General features: G+C 30.3%; 2 protein-coding genes across 2 annotated transcripts; both read left to right on the forward strand.

Annotated features, from left to right (window-relative positions):
- The first annotated feature begins 6,760 nt into the window (after positions 1-6,760).
- LOC114389798 (serine/threonine-protein phosphatase 7 long form homolog) lies at positions 6,761-8,123 on the forward strand. Its single transcript, XM_028350528.1, has 3 exons — positions 6,761-7,371; positions 7,738-7,762; positions 7,848-8,123. The coding sequence occupies exons 1-3, from the start codon at positions 6,761-6,763 to the stop codon at positions 8,121-8,123; spliced, it is 912 nt and encodes a 303-aa protein (XP_028206329.1).
- Positions 8,124-16,100: 7,977 nt separating this feature from the next.
- On the forward strand, positions 16,101-18,861 carry LOC114390235. Its single transcript, XM_028350944.1, has 4 exons — positions 16,101-16,667; positions 17,404-17,845; positions 18,018-18,095; positions 18,536-18,861. Exons 1-4 carry the CDS (start codon positions 16,396-16,398, stop codon positions 18,590-18,592), a joined length of 849 nt encoding a protein of 282 aa, XP_028206745.1. The 5' UTR covers positions 16,101-16,395; the 3' UTR covers positions 18,593-18,861.
- The last annotated feature ends 238 nt before the right edge of the window (positions 18,862-19,099 follow it).

Genomic DNA, 19,099 nt, shown 5'->3' on the forward strand with positions numbered 1-19,099 from the left:
GGAAAAAATAAACGTTAATAAAGAAGAAAGCAATCAGGGGCATTTTTGCCATTTAAAAATATTGTTGGGTGCACCTAGTAACACTCCTCAACCACAATAGCTTGAAACCTAGATAGAAACCCAAATCAAACTCAGGCAAAATCAACGACAATAGCTTGAAACCCAGATAGAAACCCAAATCAAAATCCACACCAAAATTCATCATTGTTATAGAGAAGAGCACTTAAAAGCTTCTGGCGAGCCTCCCCCTCTCTCGCTCGCACTCCTCCTCCTCTGTGAACCCAAACCTCCGACGTTGTGGTCGCGCCTACACTCTATGGAGGTTAAAGGCTTTAATTTTGTAAAAGATGCACTAGAAGAGCAAGAAAAGGTCAATGTGAGCACATGTGTTAATCCTAATGATAACCCTGATGATAAGAAAAACAAGAAGAGGCGAGATTCTGGTGATTCTTCGAGCAAGACACACCCAAAAAGAAAGAAACTATCTACATTGTGATTCATTAGTTGCAACATAAGAGACATTAGTTTAGTCTGATTGAGTTATAGTTGCTGAAGACAATGAGTTGAACAATTAATGCAATAGGAACAATCTGTAAATATATCCTTCTATAGCTATTCACTGCTATGTTGATGATGCCAATAAAGTTTCTTAATGTACAACATTTGGGTTTAGCCTCAAGTGTGCTTTGTAGGAAGATAGCTTTCGGAAGCAAAACCTTTGCAATTCCATGAACAGAACAGAAGTCCTTTACCCGTTGGGTCTTGTTAGTGTTATCTTGTTCTGAGGATATTCTCAAATTCTCAAGATTCAGGCTTCTATGCCTGTAAATGGTTATTTAGTATATGCGTAGAAAGAAAATCCACATCGTGGCTGATCCATTAAAGGTTCAGAAGCATGGGAAAAGCTTGCACAAGTACCTTAATGGAGCAGCTTCATCACTAATTGTAGGGACCTCAATATCATTTTTTATTTGTTGGCTACATGTTTGTATTTGTTAGACTTGTGATGGGATATAAACTCGACTTGTACATGTGATTATAGATTCCTTGAACATAAACTAGCTAATTAAGTAATTATAATGTTGAATATAACTTTATATTCATTTTAATGCTTAATATCCATTTTTGAATTTATTCTCCCTTTCTATTAAGTAACTAGATAGTATTACATAAATTTAGAGGGTGATTGTCTTTAAAAAATTATATATAAAATTATATTATATTTAATTTTTATATTATTAAAAAAAAATTAAATCATCAAACGTTCACAATATAGAAATTAATTTAACATTCTATAAAAGAAATATTTAAAACCAAGTTAATTGAATTAATTGAAAACAAATATAAAATTACTTAAACGATTAAAAGTTAGTATAATAGTATATTCATGTTAATTTATGTTAAATTTGATCATATATCACATTCAATATTTAATAAAAAAATATTCAAGAATTTTTTTAACATTTTTTAAACAATGAAAATTAGTAACTATGAATTTAGTTATTTAATTTCAAATATTCTCAATTTAAATTAAACATTTATAACATCTTTTAAAATTTTATAATAGTTTTCTATTAACTAAAATTACTTAATTCTAAATTACTAATTTACACAAAAATATTCTGAGTTTTAAAATATGTATTTATAATAGTTTTAAAATTTTAAGAAAGCATTTATAATAATTTTTAGATAATTGAAATTTTAATTTGAATATAATTATTTAATTCTAACTATTTCTCAATTTTAAGGAAGCATTCACAGTATTTTTTAAAAGTAACATTTATCTATACATTCACTTTTATAAATATATAACAGTATTTTTTTAAAGTAACATTTATCTATACATTCACTTTTATAAACATATAAACTGTTGAGTATGCATATTTGTGATTGCATAAAGTGAGGAAAAAAATCTCACAATTTTGATGAAAAAATAATAAAAGTTGTAAGGATTATTTTTAAAATAATGTATGCAAAATGATGATCCACAAATAAATAAATTTCTCCCTTTTAATGTCATTGTAATATTCTAAAAAAACTTGATAAAATTTTATAAGCACACTAAATCAACATGTTATCAAATAAAGATAAATCATGTGTGAGAATAATTAATAAGTTATTTATTTTGTTAAACAATATATATTAGTAGTGAATTATTTTATTTTATTTTTATGAGATATATTTATACAAAAGAAATAATATTTGATAAAGTGGATAGTGGTTGCAATATGTATATACAAAAAGTTGATAATGTCTTTCACATACATTAAAAAATTCTATTTTATTTTATTTTTTGTAAAAAATTCATTGTAAAGTAGTGATGGACCGTGCTCCACACACTATACAATACGTGTATATTAGAATATTTGAGTTTTTCCATAAAAAGTATATTGAAAATTTCAACAAATAATAATAATAACAAAACACATTCATTTCTTATTTTATTTAATCACATATTTATTCAAATTAATGTTTAATATTGCATAATATTTGCAATGTACATAACCTCTAAAAAAATTTATAATGATTGTCATATACATGTATTTTTTTCTAAAAAAAATTATAGAAAATTTTCAGACAAAATAAAATAGAAAATTAAATTATAATAAAATAAAAATTTTATAAATAATCAAATGTAATTTTAAAATTTGCGTCTAGTTTTTTTTATACATAATTATCATAAATGCACATTTATTTTTTGTTACTATTTTTAATTTACATTAATGATATATCAATATAGTAAGCATAAATAAAAAATATTTTTCTTTCTTTTTTAAACTTTGAGATAAAGTGGGATATCTTTTTATGATAGCTTGACATGTGTGCTGACAGACAACAATTGCGTTTTTATCATGTGCATCAAAAATGAAACTTGACTAATTATTATTGGGATTTAGGTATAACCATTAATGCTGAATTAACTTTATAAGTACTATTTTATATATATCATTAATTAAAAATTATTAATTTTTTTAATTATAAAAAATTATAAATTAAAATAAAACAATTTAATATTTAATTTTACATGCATTTATTTTTATTATAAAATTTTATTTTGATATAAATTAATAAATTATTGTATATAATTTTTTCTTTATTTTATTATAATTTTTAGAAAACTTACATAAACAAATATATAGATTATTTAAAAAATTATGTTATGTAATTTATACCAATCACGTAAATTTAAAATAACCTAAAAAATTAAAAATTAAAAACTTGTTACTTGTTTATAATTAAAATATTTTTTATCATTTATATATAAAAATAAATTTAGATAATATTTATAAATTATAAAAATAATTTATATAAATAATATAAATATTAATTTATGTAATTTTCTTGATTTATATAATTGTAGGAAAAAACTTATTCATGAATTAATTTTTAATAGTTAAAACAAAAATATTAACATGTAAGTTTCCTAAAAATTTAAATATTAAAATTTTATGAATTTATATAATTAGAATAAAAATAATTTACATACTAAAATAAATTTATGTAATTTGTATATTTTAGATATTAATTAATGCAGGTATATAGATTTATATAGTTAGAGTAAAGATAATTTGTATATTAAAATCAATTTAAAAATAATTTATAGAAATAATTTATATATTAATTTATGAAATATAATTATAAATTGGTAAAATTAAAATATAAATATGTATAATATTCAAAATAAAAATATACAAAATGATATAAAATAAAATTAAAAATATTTATATATTAAAATTATTTTTTTAATTTATAATTTTTTATAATTTGAAAAAAATTAATAACTCTTGACTAAGAATACATAGAAAATAATATTTATAAAGTTAACTAATCAAAACAATAGCCTTTGAATAAGGAGTCATGAGTTTAACTTCGTGTCTCAACAAGAATTACATAAGAAGAAAGATAAGATAGAAAATAAAAAATAGTTTATATTTAAAATAATAATTTTTTGTTAAAAATAAATAATTTAATTTCAATTTTTCACATTGTACTCTTATTGTATAGTGTATTTTTTTTTATCACACCTCCATAAAAAAGCTCACCTTTATCTTTCATCACATATAGTCATTCATGTTAGACATATTTTTTCATTATACAACTCAACACGTAATTCAAAAAGGCAAATAAAAAAAAGCATAAAAAGAAAATTGAAATAATAAAAAATTAAATTAGATCATACCTCTTCCAAATGTCCATAGGTGTCAATACCTATTAAATAAAAATATAACATGCATAATATATCAACAAAAAGAATTATCAAAGTTAAAGGTGTCAAAACTCTTCACAAAGAAAATGACAATAGAAATAGAAAAGACTCAAAATTCCATAGAATTTTAAATTTATTACATACCGATAAGTTTCTCTCATGTTTTCCTTTCAACATTTGAACTTTGGCAAACATTGAAAGGTGAGCCAAAATAAATATTATATAATGGAACATATGATATACGATTGAAGGAAGAAATGAAAAAGAGAAAGAAATATCTAATAAGAAAATGGACAAAATAAATGAAAAATAATAATATAAAGAAAAGATAGACATGAACTTACCCGTGTATTTTCAAACTGAATTGAAGCTAATATAAAGAATAAAAAATGCTAGCAATTGATTATTCAACCAAAAAATAAAGAAAGTGAAAAAATTGTGATACATACATAGGTTGGCAAAAATCTTCAAATGGTGCCTTTTTACAAACTAATTCCCCAAATGGGGTTCTTCTGAAAGTTATTCCTGGTAGGTGCAGTTTTTGTACGTGAACGCCATGCATGGCGCCACCACCATTGGCGTTTCCGCGTAGGAGCTGCCACGTGGAAAGGGACGCGCAAGTAGCAGCAACGCGTTGCCCTTCTGCTTACGTGGCGAGGGACGCGCAAGGTGCACTGGCACGTTGTGCATGGCAGAGTGAAGACGCCAGTCAAATTGACGTTTTAGCTTTGCAGAAGGACAGGGTGCACAGTGCTGCAGCAGTCTGCTGCAATAGCAGGAAGCAGGAAGGAAACGCCATTGGAGCCTGCGGGTTACGTTTGCAGGTGGAACGCGCCATCACGAGGAGCGCTTTGCTCCTTTTACATGCAGTTCTCGTGCACTGCATTGTGCTACCCGTTGTCCTCAGCCTTCTTCAAGCTTGCTTCCTTGATTCCTTTGGTTCTTCTTTACTTCCTTTGCCTCTTTGGTTTCTGCTGCTTGTAACTTCTTGGTAAGTTTATTTTAATTGATAATAAATTTTATGCATGTTTAGGTTATAAATTTTAAGTGTTATGTGTTAAGTATGTTTAGGTTAGGTTTGTTTTGTATGTTAATGTTATGTATGTTTAGGTGGTATTTATAAATTTTAAGTTGTAATTTGAAATATTAATATTATTTATATTATATGTATATGTTATAATTTTAGTTAGTATGTTCGTATTTATATTATAGGATACATTAGAGTTAGTTTATTTGTTAATATTATTAGTTTGAGTTTTGTATTTTATATAGTAGATTAGATTTAGTTAAAAGATTAGGAATAGTTTAAATTTTTATATGGTACATTAGGTTTAGTTAAAATTGTTTATATAGTAGATTAAGAATAGTTTGAGGTTTTGAAAAATATAATTTTAGATTAGGTTTAGTTTAAACTTTTTGTATGGTACATTATATTTAGTTTAAATTTTTGGTATGGTACATTACATTTAGTTTAAATATTTAATATGATAAATTATAAATAGTTTAAATTTTTATATGATAGATTAGGTTTAATTAAAAAAATTTATATAGTAGATTAAAAATAATTTTAGGTTCCGTAATTTATTAATTTTAGATTAGGTTTAATTTAAATTTTGTATATGGTACATTACATTTAGTTTAAATATTTGATATGATAAATTAGAAATAGTTTAAATTTTTATATAGTAGATTAGGTTTAGTTAAAATCTTTTATATAGTAAATTAAAAATATTTATAGGTTCCGTAACTTATTAATTTTAAATTAGGTTTAGTTTAAATTATTTATATGGTACATTACATTTAGTTTAAATATTTGATATGATAAATTAGAAATAGTTTAAATTTTTATATGGTAGATTAGGTTTAGTTAAAATCTTTTATATAGTAAATTAAAAATATTTATAGGTTCCGTAACTTATTAATTTTAGATTAGGTTTAATTTAAGTTTTTTATATGGTACATTACATTTAGTTTAAATATTTGATATGATAAATTAGAAATAGTTTAAATTTTTATATGGTAGATTAGGTTTAGTTAAAATCTTTTATAGAGTAAATTAAAAATATTTATAGGTTCCATAACTTATTAATTTTAGATTAGGTTTAGTTTAAATTTTTTATATGGTACATTACATTTAGTTCAAATGTTTGATATGATAAATTAGAAATAGTTTAAATTTTTATATGGTAGATTAGGTTTAGTTAAAATATTTTATATAGTAAATTAAAAATATTTATAGGTTCCGTAACTTATTAATTTTAGATTAGGTTTAGTTTAAATTTTTTATATGGCACATTACATCTAGTTTAAATATTTGATGCTAAATTATTTGACTCGTAAGTATTTTAAGTTATTAATTTTGTGTATATATATATATATATATTGTTTTAATTTATTTGTAAAATATATTTAAATTTTATTGATTGTGTAATATATTTTGTTATTGAAATATTTGGAATTAGAAAAATATAATTTGTTATTTATTTGAAATTTGGAGAGTATGTATAATTTTTATCGTCAATTAATTGTATTTTATTTTATTTTATAGGATCAATGGCATCTTCATCGTCATGTTCCTCAAGTATACAAACTAGGTCTGGTCCACTTGATGGTGACGTGTTGTGGATGCAACCTAAGCATGTTTCAGAACATGTTTGGAATGGGGAACCAGACAGGAAACTACACATCAGACGAGCAGTCCCGACGTATCAAATCCCAGAGGAAATTGTTCCTTTGCTTCGACAATGTGGGTTTTATTGGATCATGAAGATGGGATACCTCAAGATAAATGCGGCCTTAATTACTGCGTTCATTGAAAGATGGAGGCCCGAAACCCACACGTTTCACCTGAGATGCGGAGAGGCTACCATTACTCTTCAAGATGTGTCAGTTTTATTAGGTCTGCGTACTAACGGGGCACCATTAATTGGTTCAACAAATCTTGTTTGGGCCGATTTGTGTGAAGAATTATTAGGAGTCAGACCACAGGAAGGCGAAATTGAAGGCAGTGTCGTCAAATTAAGTTGGTTGGCTCACCATTTTTCTCACATAAATATTGATGAGGGTAACGTTGAGCAATTACAAAGGTTTACCCGTGCGTGGATTCTTCGATTCATAGGAGGTGTCCTCTTTGTTAACAAAACTAGTAGCAGAGTTTCCTTAAGGTACCTACAATTTTTATGTGACTTTGAACAGTGTAGCACATATGCGTAGGGACCTTCTGTGCTTGCGTATTTATATAGAGAGATGTGCAGCGCCACTGATTACAAAGTTAAATCAATTGGAGGTATGTGCATCTTAATCCAAATGTGGGCATGGGAACGATGCATGACTTTGGCTTCAAAGAGGACGCCTCCCGTCATAGAAAATAAATCACTGGGACACAGGTTTGTTGTTTAAAAAATTAGATTTGAATTGAAAATATTTAATGATGGAACGTGTTGACAATGATGATTTAATTTTTATTGTAGGTGGTTGCGACGTGGAAATCAGCATATTGGCAATGATGATCTTAGACTTTTCCGTCGCAGATTGGATATGATGAAACGACATGAGGTAAGAACATCGTAATGTATTGGTTAAATGAAATGTTAATATGCTATGTTTGACTGAAAATTGACAAGTGTGTTGTTGTATGCAGTTTGTCTGGGAGCCATACACACCAACTGTGATGGCAGCGTTGTCTCCAATTTGTGTGGTTGGAAGTGTAGCCTGGTTCGCGGTGGTGCCACTGATTTGTTTCCATGTTGTTGAGTGTCACCAACCCGATAGAGTTTTACGACAATTTAGATTGCAACAACCTATTCCCGAGTGTGCTTCGCAACCGCAGAATCTCCATGGCATAACGCTCAAAGGCAAACAAGATGAGAATTGGTTCCACCTGTTGGCCCCAATGATTAGTCAGTGGAACAATTGAGCAAAGTTTAGGGTCGACGTTTATCCTCGACAGGAGGGCCTACTGGGTTATAACTCGGACTACATGGTGTGGTATAGGCGTAAAGCAAAGATGTTTGTCGACCCAAACAATGCAAACACAACTGCATTGGTATTTATCTGTTTTTCAATGTTTAACTTCTAATTATTTTCTTAAGCATGAGCATTAATTTGTTGACGCTAATAATTGCAGGGTGACGTTGTGGAGACTCTACAGTATATGGTGTCACCACAAGGGAGGAACACATGGACAGTTGATGATCTCGTGCCTTATGTGGATAAGTTAGTGATTATATCAGAAGAGCAAGAGAGAATCACTGAGCCAGTGTCACATGGTCGAGCATTAGAGCGTGAATTTCCAGCACAAGAGTTTCACATTCTTCAGTCAAGTGTTGAAACTCGAGGCATAGGGAGACAAAGGGAGCCTGTTAAAGCGGAACAATATTCCCAACAAATGATGGAGCGTGGTCATGGAATGTATTACACGCCAGCGACATTTTCCGAATATCCTTCACAGATGTATCAATATCCTTTTGAAGGTCATCACACTAATACTTCTGCGAGCGAACATTCATTCGGTGGTGTTGCGGAAACACAACCTCATTTTTCATGGCCCACTATGACTCATTCACAGCAGCACGATGCCCCCATGGCAACACCTAACGCCCCATTTGCTTCGCAATGGAATGTACCCGGAGCAATACCTGATATGGGCGACTTATTAGGTGTTGATTTGCGTCAGGAGTTTTCTGCTGAGGCTGAGCAAGCAGAAGTGGGGAGACAACGTGGCAGAAGAAATTCTGATCGTCAAGCGCGAAGATGGGATCGACCATGTGACACATCCTCACGACATCACGGACACCATAATGATTGATTTTGATGTCTCTGTGTAAATTTGTTGTTGTTTGTAAGACATTTGATTTTGACAGTTAATGTATCGCATCTCATTTATTATGGCTTACTAATGTATAGAGTTTATGTGGCGCATGAAACTATAATAATAAACAAAGTTTAAAAATAAAACTAAAGTTGACAAACGAAAAATAAGTAGTTTTAGTAACTAAATCCAAACAAAACTAGACCATAGTTCATCATTGTAGATATTTGTCCTTTAGTATCATTTTGAATACCCTTAACTACAGCATTGGACGTCCCCCCTTAGGGTTTATGGATTTGGCTTAGGGTTAGTGTTTTAGGGTTAGGGGTTAGGGTTAGGGTTTTAGTGTTAGGGGTTATGGTTAGGTTTTAGGGTTTATGGATGTGGCTTAGGGTTGGGGGTTATGGGTTAGGGTTTATTGTTTAGGGTTTATGGTTTAGGTTAGGTTATGGGTTAGGGTTATGTTTTAGGGTTTATGGATGTGGCTTAGGGTTGGGGGTTATGGGTTAGGGTTTAGGTTGAGGGTTAGGGCTTAGGGGTGTAATGCTTAGTGTTTTAGGGTTTACGGGGTAGGGTTGGGTTTTATGGTTAGGGTTTTATTCGTAGGGTTAGGGTTTAGGTTGAGGGTTAGGGCTTAGGGGTTTAGGGTATGGGGTTTTAGGGTTAGGGTTTAGGTTGAGGGTTAGGGCTTAGGGGTTTAGGGTTAGGGGTTAGGTTGAGGGTTAGGGCTTATGGTTTTAGGGTTAGGGGTTAGGGTTAGGGTTTAGGTTTAAGGATTAGGGCTTAGGGGTTTAATGCTTAGTGTTTTAGGGTTAGGGGGTAGGGTAGGGTTTTATGGTTAGGGTTTAGGGTTAGGGATTAGGGTTATGGATGTTTTGGGGCCGGGTTGGGTTTTATGGTTAGGGATTAGGGTTATGGATGTTTTGGGGTAGGGTTGGGTTTTATGGTTAGGGATTATGGTTATGGATGTTTTGGGGTTGGGTTTTATGGTTAGGGATTAGGGTTATGGATGTTTTGGGGTAGGGTAGGGTTAGGGTTATGGATTAGGGTTATGGATGTTTTGGGGTAGGGTTGAGGTCTTTGGGGGTAGGGTTAGGGCTTAGGGGTTTGGATTATAAGTTAGGGATCATGGGTTAGGGTTTAGGACTTAGGGTTTACAAGTAGGGATTAGGATTATGTTTTTAACTAACGAATTCATTGAACCCCACAAATAGCTAATGTACACAAACCAAAATAAGTTATGTTTTTAACTAACAAATTTATTCAACCCCACAAATTCAATACATTGAAGAGAACTTAAGCAAATACAAGTCACTCGACTAACATACATAAATCAACGAGTTGAACAACTCCCACACTCAGATTGCATTGGACAGCGACGCCTGTTATGCCCTTCGGCTCCACATCTACTGCATTTTTGTCAGTGCTCAGAGGGTTCGACCCAATCCATCTCATTCCTTATCCTTGTTGATTTTGGCCGACCTTTCGCACGAATTGTTGTTGGGTCAGGGATAAGTGTCCATGCGTCATTAGAAGGAGGAATAGCCGCTTCATTTCCAAGAGACCACCATTGTGCGGAGTAAGCTTTTACGATGTGCTCATTTGTATAAACATCTATATATTGGTAGTAGTTCAGGCTCACGTAACCACAAGCTGCAATAATATGTGAACATGGATAGTGAAGCGCAGAATACCTTCCGCATTGACAATAATGACCATTTAAGTTAACTGCCCACTTGTGTCCGCCACGTTGCGTAATAGGATTGAAGGTCTCCTCAACTTCAAACCTTGTGGAGTGGATGTCATACACACGAATGATGTGCGAACAAGCTTGTTCTTGATTTTTTCGAAGTTCTTTAACAAGCTTTGAACAATATACTTGCCCTTCATTTAACTGTCTCTGGGCTTGGCGGCCACGCACAACAAAGTACTTTCGACACCTACTATACGTTGATTTGACCAATGCTGTTATGGGAATGTTGCGACAATCCTTCAAAACCTTATTGATACATTCTGAGAGGTTGGTTGTCATGTGGCCATATCGACGTCCTTCTCTATCATAAGCCATCATCCATTTCTCCTTTGAAATGCGATCAATCCATGTAGCTATGGCTGAACTCAATTCACGAAATTTTTCTAAATTTTGATCAAAAATGTGCTTGCAAGGAGTGTAGGCTGCATAAAATTAGTTATCAATAAAAATTTTAAGTATATATGAAAGTTAAATAAACGTCACCATCAAATATCAAATCTTACCCAACTTCTTCAACATTTCTTTTTGTTTGGCATTATTGAATTTTCGATTGAAGTTGCTTGCTATGTGCCGCACGTAGTAGACATGATAACCGTGGGGAGGTTGCCAACCAAGTGTTTCGTTAGCGACAACGGACTTTATACTTGCGTGTCAATCAGATATCAGACAAATACCATTTTTATCTGTGATGTGTTCACGCAAGTGTGCCAAAAACCATGACCACGCTGTCAACGTCTCACCTTCAGCCATCGCGAATGCTAGAGGAAGGACACCACCATTTCCATCTTGTGATGTGGCCATTAAGAGGGTCCTACGGTATTTTCCATACAAATGTGTGTTGTCAACTTGTATGATTGGCTTACAGTACTTGAAAGCCTCTTTACATTGGCCAAAATTCCAAAAAACTCTATGAAATTGATGGTGTTCGCGACTAACCGTATTCCCAACGATAAAATCGTCATGTAGTACTTGAAAATATGATCCAAGAGAGTGATTTTGCATGTGTGTTAGCCACGACGAAAGTTTCGCATATGACTCATCCCAATCGCCATATTCAATTGCAATGGCTTTCTGTTTCGCCAACCACGCTTTTTTGTACGACACCTTGTACGCAAATTCACTATTAATCCTCTCTTGAATCAAGGAAATTTTTATTGACGGATCTTCTCTAATCATGCCTGTCAATAACATAACAAAATTTAAATGACAATTAACAAAAAATGAACATAATATGAACATAAAATACGTACCTACTACATAAGTCGCAATTAAATCTAAATCAAGTTTCTCGTGATCTTGTGTCATGGTCATATTAAGACATGTGTGTGGTCCACCCCATTGTGTGACTTTCCACGTATCTGTTTTTTTAGATAAAATTGCCCTAATATAGAAAGGGCAAGGACACTCTGCATTTTTATTCAAGCAACAAACCACATACTTGTTCGATTTGCTTTCAGCAACTTTGAAACTTTGATGCACCTTCATAACATATTGTTTGACTGCATTTTTAACGGCATCTTTACTATCAAATTCCATGCCAGCATATAATTCTTGGCCAACATTAAAGGTCGACGGCATCTCCAAACCGCAAATGTCCTCCTCATCAGGATAACTCCAGTTGATATTGTTATAATGTAAAGCATCATTCCAAAATGAATTTTCAATTCGTTGTGCACCTAACAGTTCAAAATAAAAAATCAAATAATACTTATTTAGCATTAAATACAATTGTCATCAAATAATAAATATATTGTGTAATTCTTTTATACAGCAAATTATACCTTTTGTTGGGTGAACAATTCTTATTGATTGAGGAATGTTGGTGGCTTCATCGTCTATATCAGATATACCGTCAAGACTGTCATCTTCATCTAAAGACTCTTCAACGTATAAGTTAGACACAACATAATCATCGTCATCATCATCATCGTCTTCGTCAATATGTAAATTGCTCAAATTTGTTGCCGGTTGTGTCTCATCATTAGATAAATAATTTCCACATGATGTAAGCGAATTTGCAGAATGAAACATTGAACCACCAGCCACATCCTTTTCTATGTACAATTCCAGAATTGACATTTGGTTTTGTTGTTTAAAACTTTCTAGCATCGTTTCAACGTCTTCGTCATCACAAATTTGCAAGGCAATATATTTTCCTGACACTAAAAATCTACAGTTGATAGCAGAAATAATTTCATTATTTTGTAACTTTACCTTATCTTCACTTTTTTTCTTCAAAGCATTGAAACTAATTCCACGTTTAATCTGAATCGCTTTTTTACTGCCTTCAAATATTACACCATCATTATCTTCATATACACTTCCATTGAAATACAACATTGTTATAACCGAATTCATTGTGTACCTACAAAAACAAAATTTTAACACGTCAAATAAATTATCAAATGGGTATCACAAAAAGTCATTACTGGAACTTCAAAATAAAACTTTATTTTAAATAAAAATTTAACTTCAATCAATTTCACATTAAGACACTTTAAAAACATTAACGATTTCAATGTAGTAATTTTAAACTAATCAAGATGTAATCAAAATTATTAACTTTAAATAAATTTCACATCAACACACTTAAATAACACAAACAATTTTATAAAAATTTAAATCCAAACTAATAAAATGTAATCACAAAAAGTCCCTTTATTGAAACTTCACATTCAATTTCTCTTTTAAAAAAAATTAATTGACTTCAAATTAATTTCATGGGACACACTTAAAAAAAATGAACAATTTCAAGATATTAATTTTTACCACAAAATAAAATTATTCATGAACGAAGTTAGTAGTAAAAATAATTAATCTTAACAATGATAACTTCAAAATGAAAATAGGTAATTACAAAATTACTACAAATATATTAAATTAAATATGATACAAGAAACAAAAAAACATCATCAATTAACACTTTCAACTTGAACGCTTATCAATTTTTAACACACAAAAAAATGAACCTAATCTAATTAAAAAATACTACACCTTCATATTAAAATAAATTTCGTACTCAAAATACTTTCTTCAAATAAATATGATCTAAATTTTTTTTTAAATGAAAGTTGAAACGTTCATCAATTATTAACACACTAATAAATCATTAACACCAACCTAATCTAATTAAAAAAATACTACAAAATTCATATTCAAAATATTTTATTTTCACTGATAAAATTTTCTTCAAATAAGCATTATTACATAATTTTTCTTTTATTTTAGACATTTAAACACACACTAACAAGCTTATTAAATATAACAAACTAATTTAATTTTTATAAAAAATACTTCAAGATAAATCTTTATTCCAACCTAACAAAATAACTTACAAAAAATGTGTGATACTACAGAAATTTCAAAAACCACCTAACAAAATAACTTAACAAAAAATATGTGATCTTCCAAAACCACCTAACAAAATAACTTAAAAAAAAATTGATATCCCATAAATTATCAAACCCACAAAAGCAAAAACAAAAGCATCTGCTGCAAGCCAAAACAACTGGAAAAAATGGTGAAGGAGGCATGTGTATTTAAATTCATAAACATAAAGATAGAGTATTTTAATTTAGGAAAATTATTATGATTTTTTATTTTCTAATTTATTTGTATTTAATAAAACATAATACTGTATTATTATTATTAATATTTATTATTAACGTACAATGAAGACATATATTAAAACTTTTCCAGAAAAAACATCTTTGACAATATATGAAAAACTTACTACTTATAAGATAAAGTTGCTGTCACTTCATCCAAGGAAGAATCTTACAAGAAAGAAGCTCTGAAGAATCCATTGTCAAACTCCAAGAAAAATCTACTTGTCTGTAGATTATTATTCAATGATTTATAGAATGATTTAAAATATGTAAAGTATAGTAAATGTTACTATTTTATTTGATGTTCAGCATATGATAAAATACGATAGAATAACTATCTTATCTTATCATGTTATAATTTGTTATTTGTAGAGTCAAACTTGATAATATTATTGTGTCGCTTATCTCATCTTATTACATAAGTCTATTTCTTATCATGAAAAAAAATGAGTTAGGATTAACCCATGTATCTTTTGAAATAGTTATTACGAAAGCTAGTAAATTTATTGAATATGATAGTCTGAAATTAAATAATAATATAAGATTATTTTATCTTGATGCATAAAATATTCTTTTCATAAATGTAAGACAAAGTTAATGTTACTAACAAAATGAACTATTTTTGTTCTTAACGGTAAAAAGAATAAGAAAGAATAATAAGTTAACCTAAAACTATAAGAAAATTCTTGTAAAATTTTAAATTTGCACAAAATGATCATATTATATGTCCTACAAGACAAACAAATTTATTTATTTATTGGCTGCTGACAAACAATTCATACATGTTCAAACTGTACTATTATGAATAAAAATCATAACAACAATAATCAATATTCATACATCTTATTCTTTCATTGTCATTTTATGATGAGATTTGATTCATATTTAGCTTAATAGTTCTGTTATTTAAGTTATATTCAATTATAATAAATAGTAAAGTATAAATAGTAAAGTATAACAATTCATACATGAATATTATATATGCTTTTTTTCATTACAAGATTAAAAAAGATCAATTTTTAATTTGGGGTCGTAAAAAATTATTCTTTGAAAGAATAAAACGTGTTTAAACGTATTTCATATGTTAAATTTTTTTATTATGAGTTTAATAATAATATAATTTATATATTTAAAAATATTTATTTATTATAAATTTCAATTATATAAAATAAAAACTTATTTTGTGCATGCTAAAATACTAAATATTATTTATATATTTTATATTAATTTTATTTATTAATATAATATAATAAAGTAATTTTAATTTATATAGTTGAAAGATTATATAATTTGAAAAATCTTTATGCTATTTATAAATAATTTTTTTGACAGAGCTATATATATAAATATGTTAAAACCTTATTAACTCTACATTGGCATAACCCAAACTGTGCGCTGCTCTGTACCCCTTTTGTAAAGAGGACAGCATGTTAAGCCATTCTTCTGCGGAAGAATTCCATTTTCAATCATAATCATTGTTTGGATGAAGGAACATAATGATGAGGTCTACCTGCTGTTAAATCCCCAATATTGACATTTCTTTTCTTTTCACTGTCAAATTTAGTTCATTCTTGACTCTAATTAGCCATATAGATAGAGTCCGTGCTTCATTTTGTGGATGTACCATTATTTGTTGCTGCACATTTTCTTTTTCTCTTATTCTTAATCAATTTTTCATGGAGGGGGGGATTGACTTATCAATGGTATTGGTGGGGCTGTTACTGATAACTGATATACGGATGTTTATTTTTTTTTCTTCTAATTTTTTCCCCTCAAAGAGTGAGTTTAAGGAATTGAAAATAAAAGAAAAGGGAGTATCATGCGGCTAGCACATGCAAGACCAAGAATAAGACTATTAATATTAACAATAATACAAATGCAAAGGTGGGTTAGCAACAGTTGCAGCAGCTGCATCTCCCTATTGTGGTGGTTTTGAAAGCAAAGGTGTCTTCAGATTCATATTATCACCTAAAGAGGCCATTAGGCCAATATCATAAAGCATAACAACAACACCAACATGTCCCCTTTTGATTCTCCCCAAACAACAGCAGATAGCAGCCTCAGCATGAGCACAAGCACCAGTCCAAGTGGTGGTGATGCGTTGTTGAAGTGGGGACACAGAAAGAGATCAAGGCTTTCCAGGGCTGCCATTGAAGATTCATCGTCTTCTGTTCACACCAACAACAGAAGAATCACCCACACTGTTCCTCCAAACTTGTCCATGCCGCCGCCGCCACTCGTTTCTTCTACTGCCTCCAGTGGCAGAGGTAGAAAGCATAATAGCCCTAGGTATCAACATTCTCATTGCCATTTTACAGTTTTTAATTAGGCTCAATATATAACTTTGTGTATAATAATTAACTATGCCTTGGAAAGACACAAATTTGCTTGTGCTTGTCTATCTTAGTGTCACTCTTTTTCGAGGTTTGTCAAGGAAAAAACATTTTGATTTAGCCACATTCTTGTTGAAATTGCCAAAGTGGACTATTTCTATTTCTCAGTTTGTCATTTCAAAAAGGACCTAGCTTCTATGCAACTTTCTCTGTATTTCCTTGATGTCTCTTAGATTCTACTTTGTTTCCTTTCCCCTTTTATCTTGTCCTGGCACTGAATATCAAAGTTATAAAAGAAAGTGAGATTAGATATAGCATTCATACTTATGGCAAAATTCCTTCTCTTCTTTATGTCTCTCTTTTCTGCTCGGCACACAAACTCACATATATTCCCAAAACACCTTTGCTTCTACTGTTCTCCCAACCTTTGAAGGTAGCTTTCTTAAAAGATTGTTACACCTATTTGTTTTTTTATTTCTGAATCTATAATATATTGGATCTAAACTTGTTGAAGAATTTTATTTCTTCTGCTTCAAATTAAAACTAGACAGCCAAGTTTCTGCATCTTTCATATTTTACTAATAGTGCATCCCTAGTTATGCTAAAAAACAGTTAATGCCATTAGGTTGTGTCCTTTCATTTATCTAACCCTGAATCTTTTCTCTGGTCCTGTAAAAATTCACTGGAGCCAGGAATTTGGAAGACCCCTCCTTAGGTGGAAGTGAGTCACCTTCAAGAAGCCAGGGGAGCAACCCAGTTGTGTCTAGATCTGCTGCAGCACCAAAACTGTCTTCTTGTGGCATGGAAAGAAGTAGCAGAAGGATGCTTTCTTCTGGATCAGCAAAGTGTCAAAAGCCAAGTGGATTTTCAACAACACAAGAAGCCTCTGAGAGACTGAACAATAGTAGTCATGCCTCGGTGCAGTCTGAAAAAGAAGGTGGTGTTGCCACTGCTCCTGCTACCTCATCCCTTGCTGCCAATGGAAACAAGGTCACTGTTGGGGTAATTCAGTGGCCAAAGATCTACATTGCTCTCTCAAGAAAGGAGAAAGAAGATGACTTTCTCGCTATGAAGGGGACAAAAATCCCTCAAAGACCAAAGAAGAGAGCAAAGAATGTTGACAGAATTCTACAGGTATAACTATAACTAGAAACACTTCCAATTTACACAATAGAAAATAAAAAATATAATTTGTTTCTTTTGCCTCACACTTTCAATTCTATTATCTATATGCTTGTCTAATTTATAAACCAGAACAAATGAAAAATTAGTTTCTTATGATTTTATTATTGTTATTGATATACAGTGCTGTTTCCCTGGGATGTGGCTATCAGAACTGACAAAGAGCAGATATGAGGTTAGGGAGAAGAAGTCAGTGAAGAAGGTAATCTTGCCTTTCAGCTTGAGCTTGGAATGTTGGGGCATTAGGAATAATATAGAATTTTGTCCCTTCAGCAATTCACCATTTTAGTTCATGAATTTGTAAGTAGAAGTCAATTTAGTTCTCGAAATTTGAAAAAAAAAATAATTTTTGTCTATCAAACCATCAAACCATGATAATTTTAATTCTTGAGGTTGTCAAACTACGTTATTTGAGTCCATGAAATTTCAACAATAAGAATCAAATTATTGATGTATGGTAATTTCAGGTAATTTTAGGAACTAAATTAACTAATACTTATAATTTTAAGGGCTAAATTGGTATATTATTCTATTATTATATGTCTTGTTTTATTAAGCATATACAATAGTAGTATTTGATCATATCATGCTAAGTGCATTATATGAGACTAACTTGTTGTTGGGGTTGTCTTGGATATGCAGCAAAAGCGCAGCAGAGGCTTGAAAGGAATGGAAAACTTGGACAGTGATTCGGAGTAGCACTTACTCAAAGTTAGGTATCAAAGGCAATTTAATTTGGTTGATAGAACAAAATATGAGATGTTTTAAATTTTTAATATTTATATTCGACTCTTACAAATAAAAAAAATATTCAGAGTTAGGTTGATGTAATTGGGGAGTTAAAAAACTCGAGCTTTTTTTTTTTATTACTTATTATTTTTTTCAAAGGAGTCTTAAGAGCTGTTGTTATGAATACTTGAAACTTAAAAGTAGGTTGCACTGGTATGATAATCCTTTTTATTTATTCACCTTGGTATTATAGTTGGCCTCACATTACCAGTTGTAATATATAGGGAATAGGGAATTATCTAATAGAGAAAGGCTAATAATATACCGTGTAACATGCGCCCATAGACACAAATTTTAATATTGGATGGAATTCTTACGAGATTTACTAAATAATATTGGTCCTTCTCTGATCATTTGACAAATCTTACTTTTTAATGATAGATTCATATGAATCCCATATAATAATAACAGTGTATT

Source organism: Glycine soja, chromosome 16 (assembly GCF_004193775.1).
Source record: "Glycine soja cultivar W05 chromosome 16, ASM419377v2, whole genome shotgun sequence".
NCBI lineage: Eukaryota > Viridiplantae > Streptophyta > Magnoliopsida > Fabales > Fabaceae > Glycine > Glycine soja.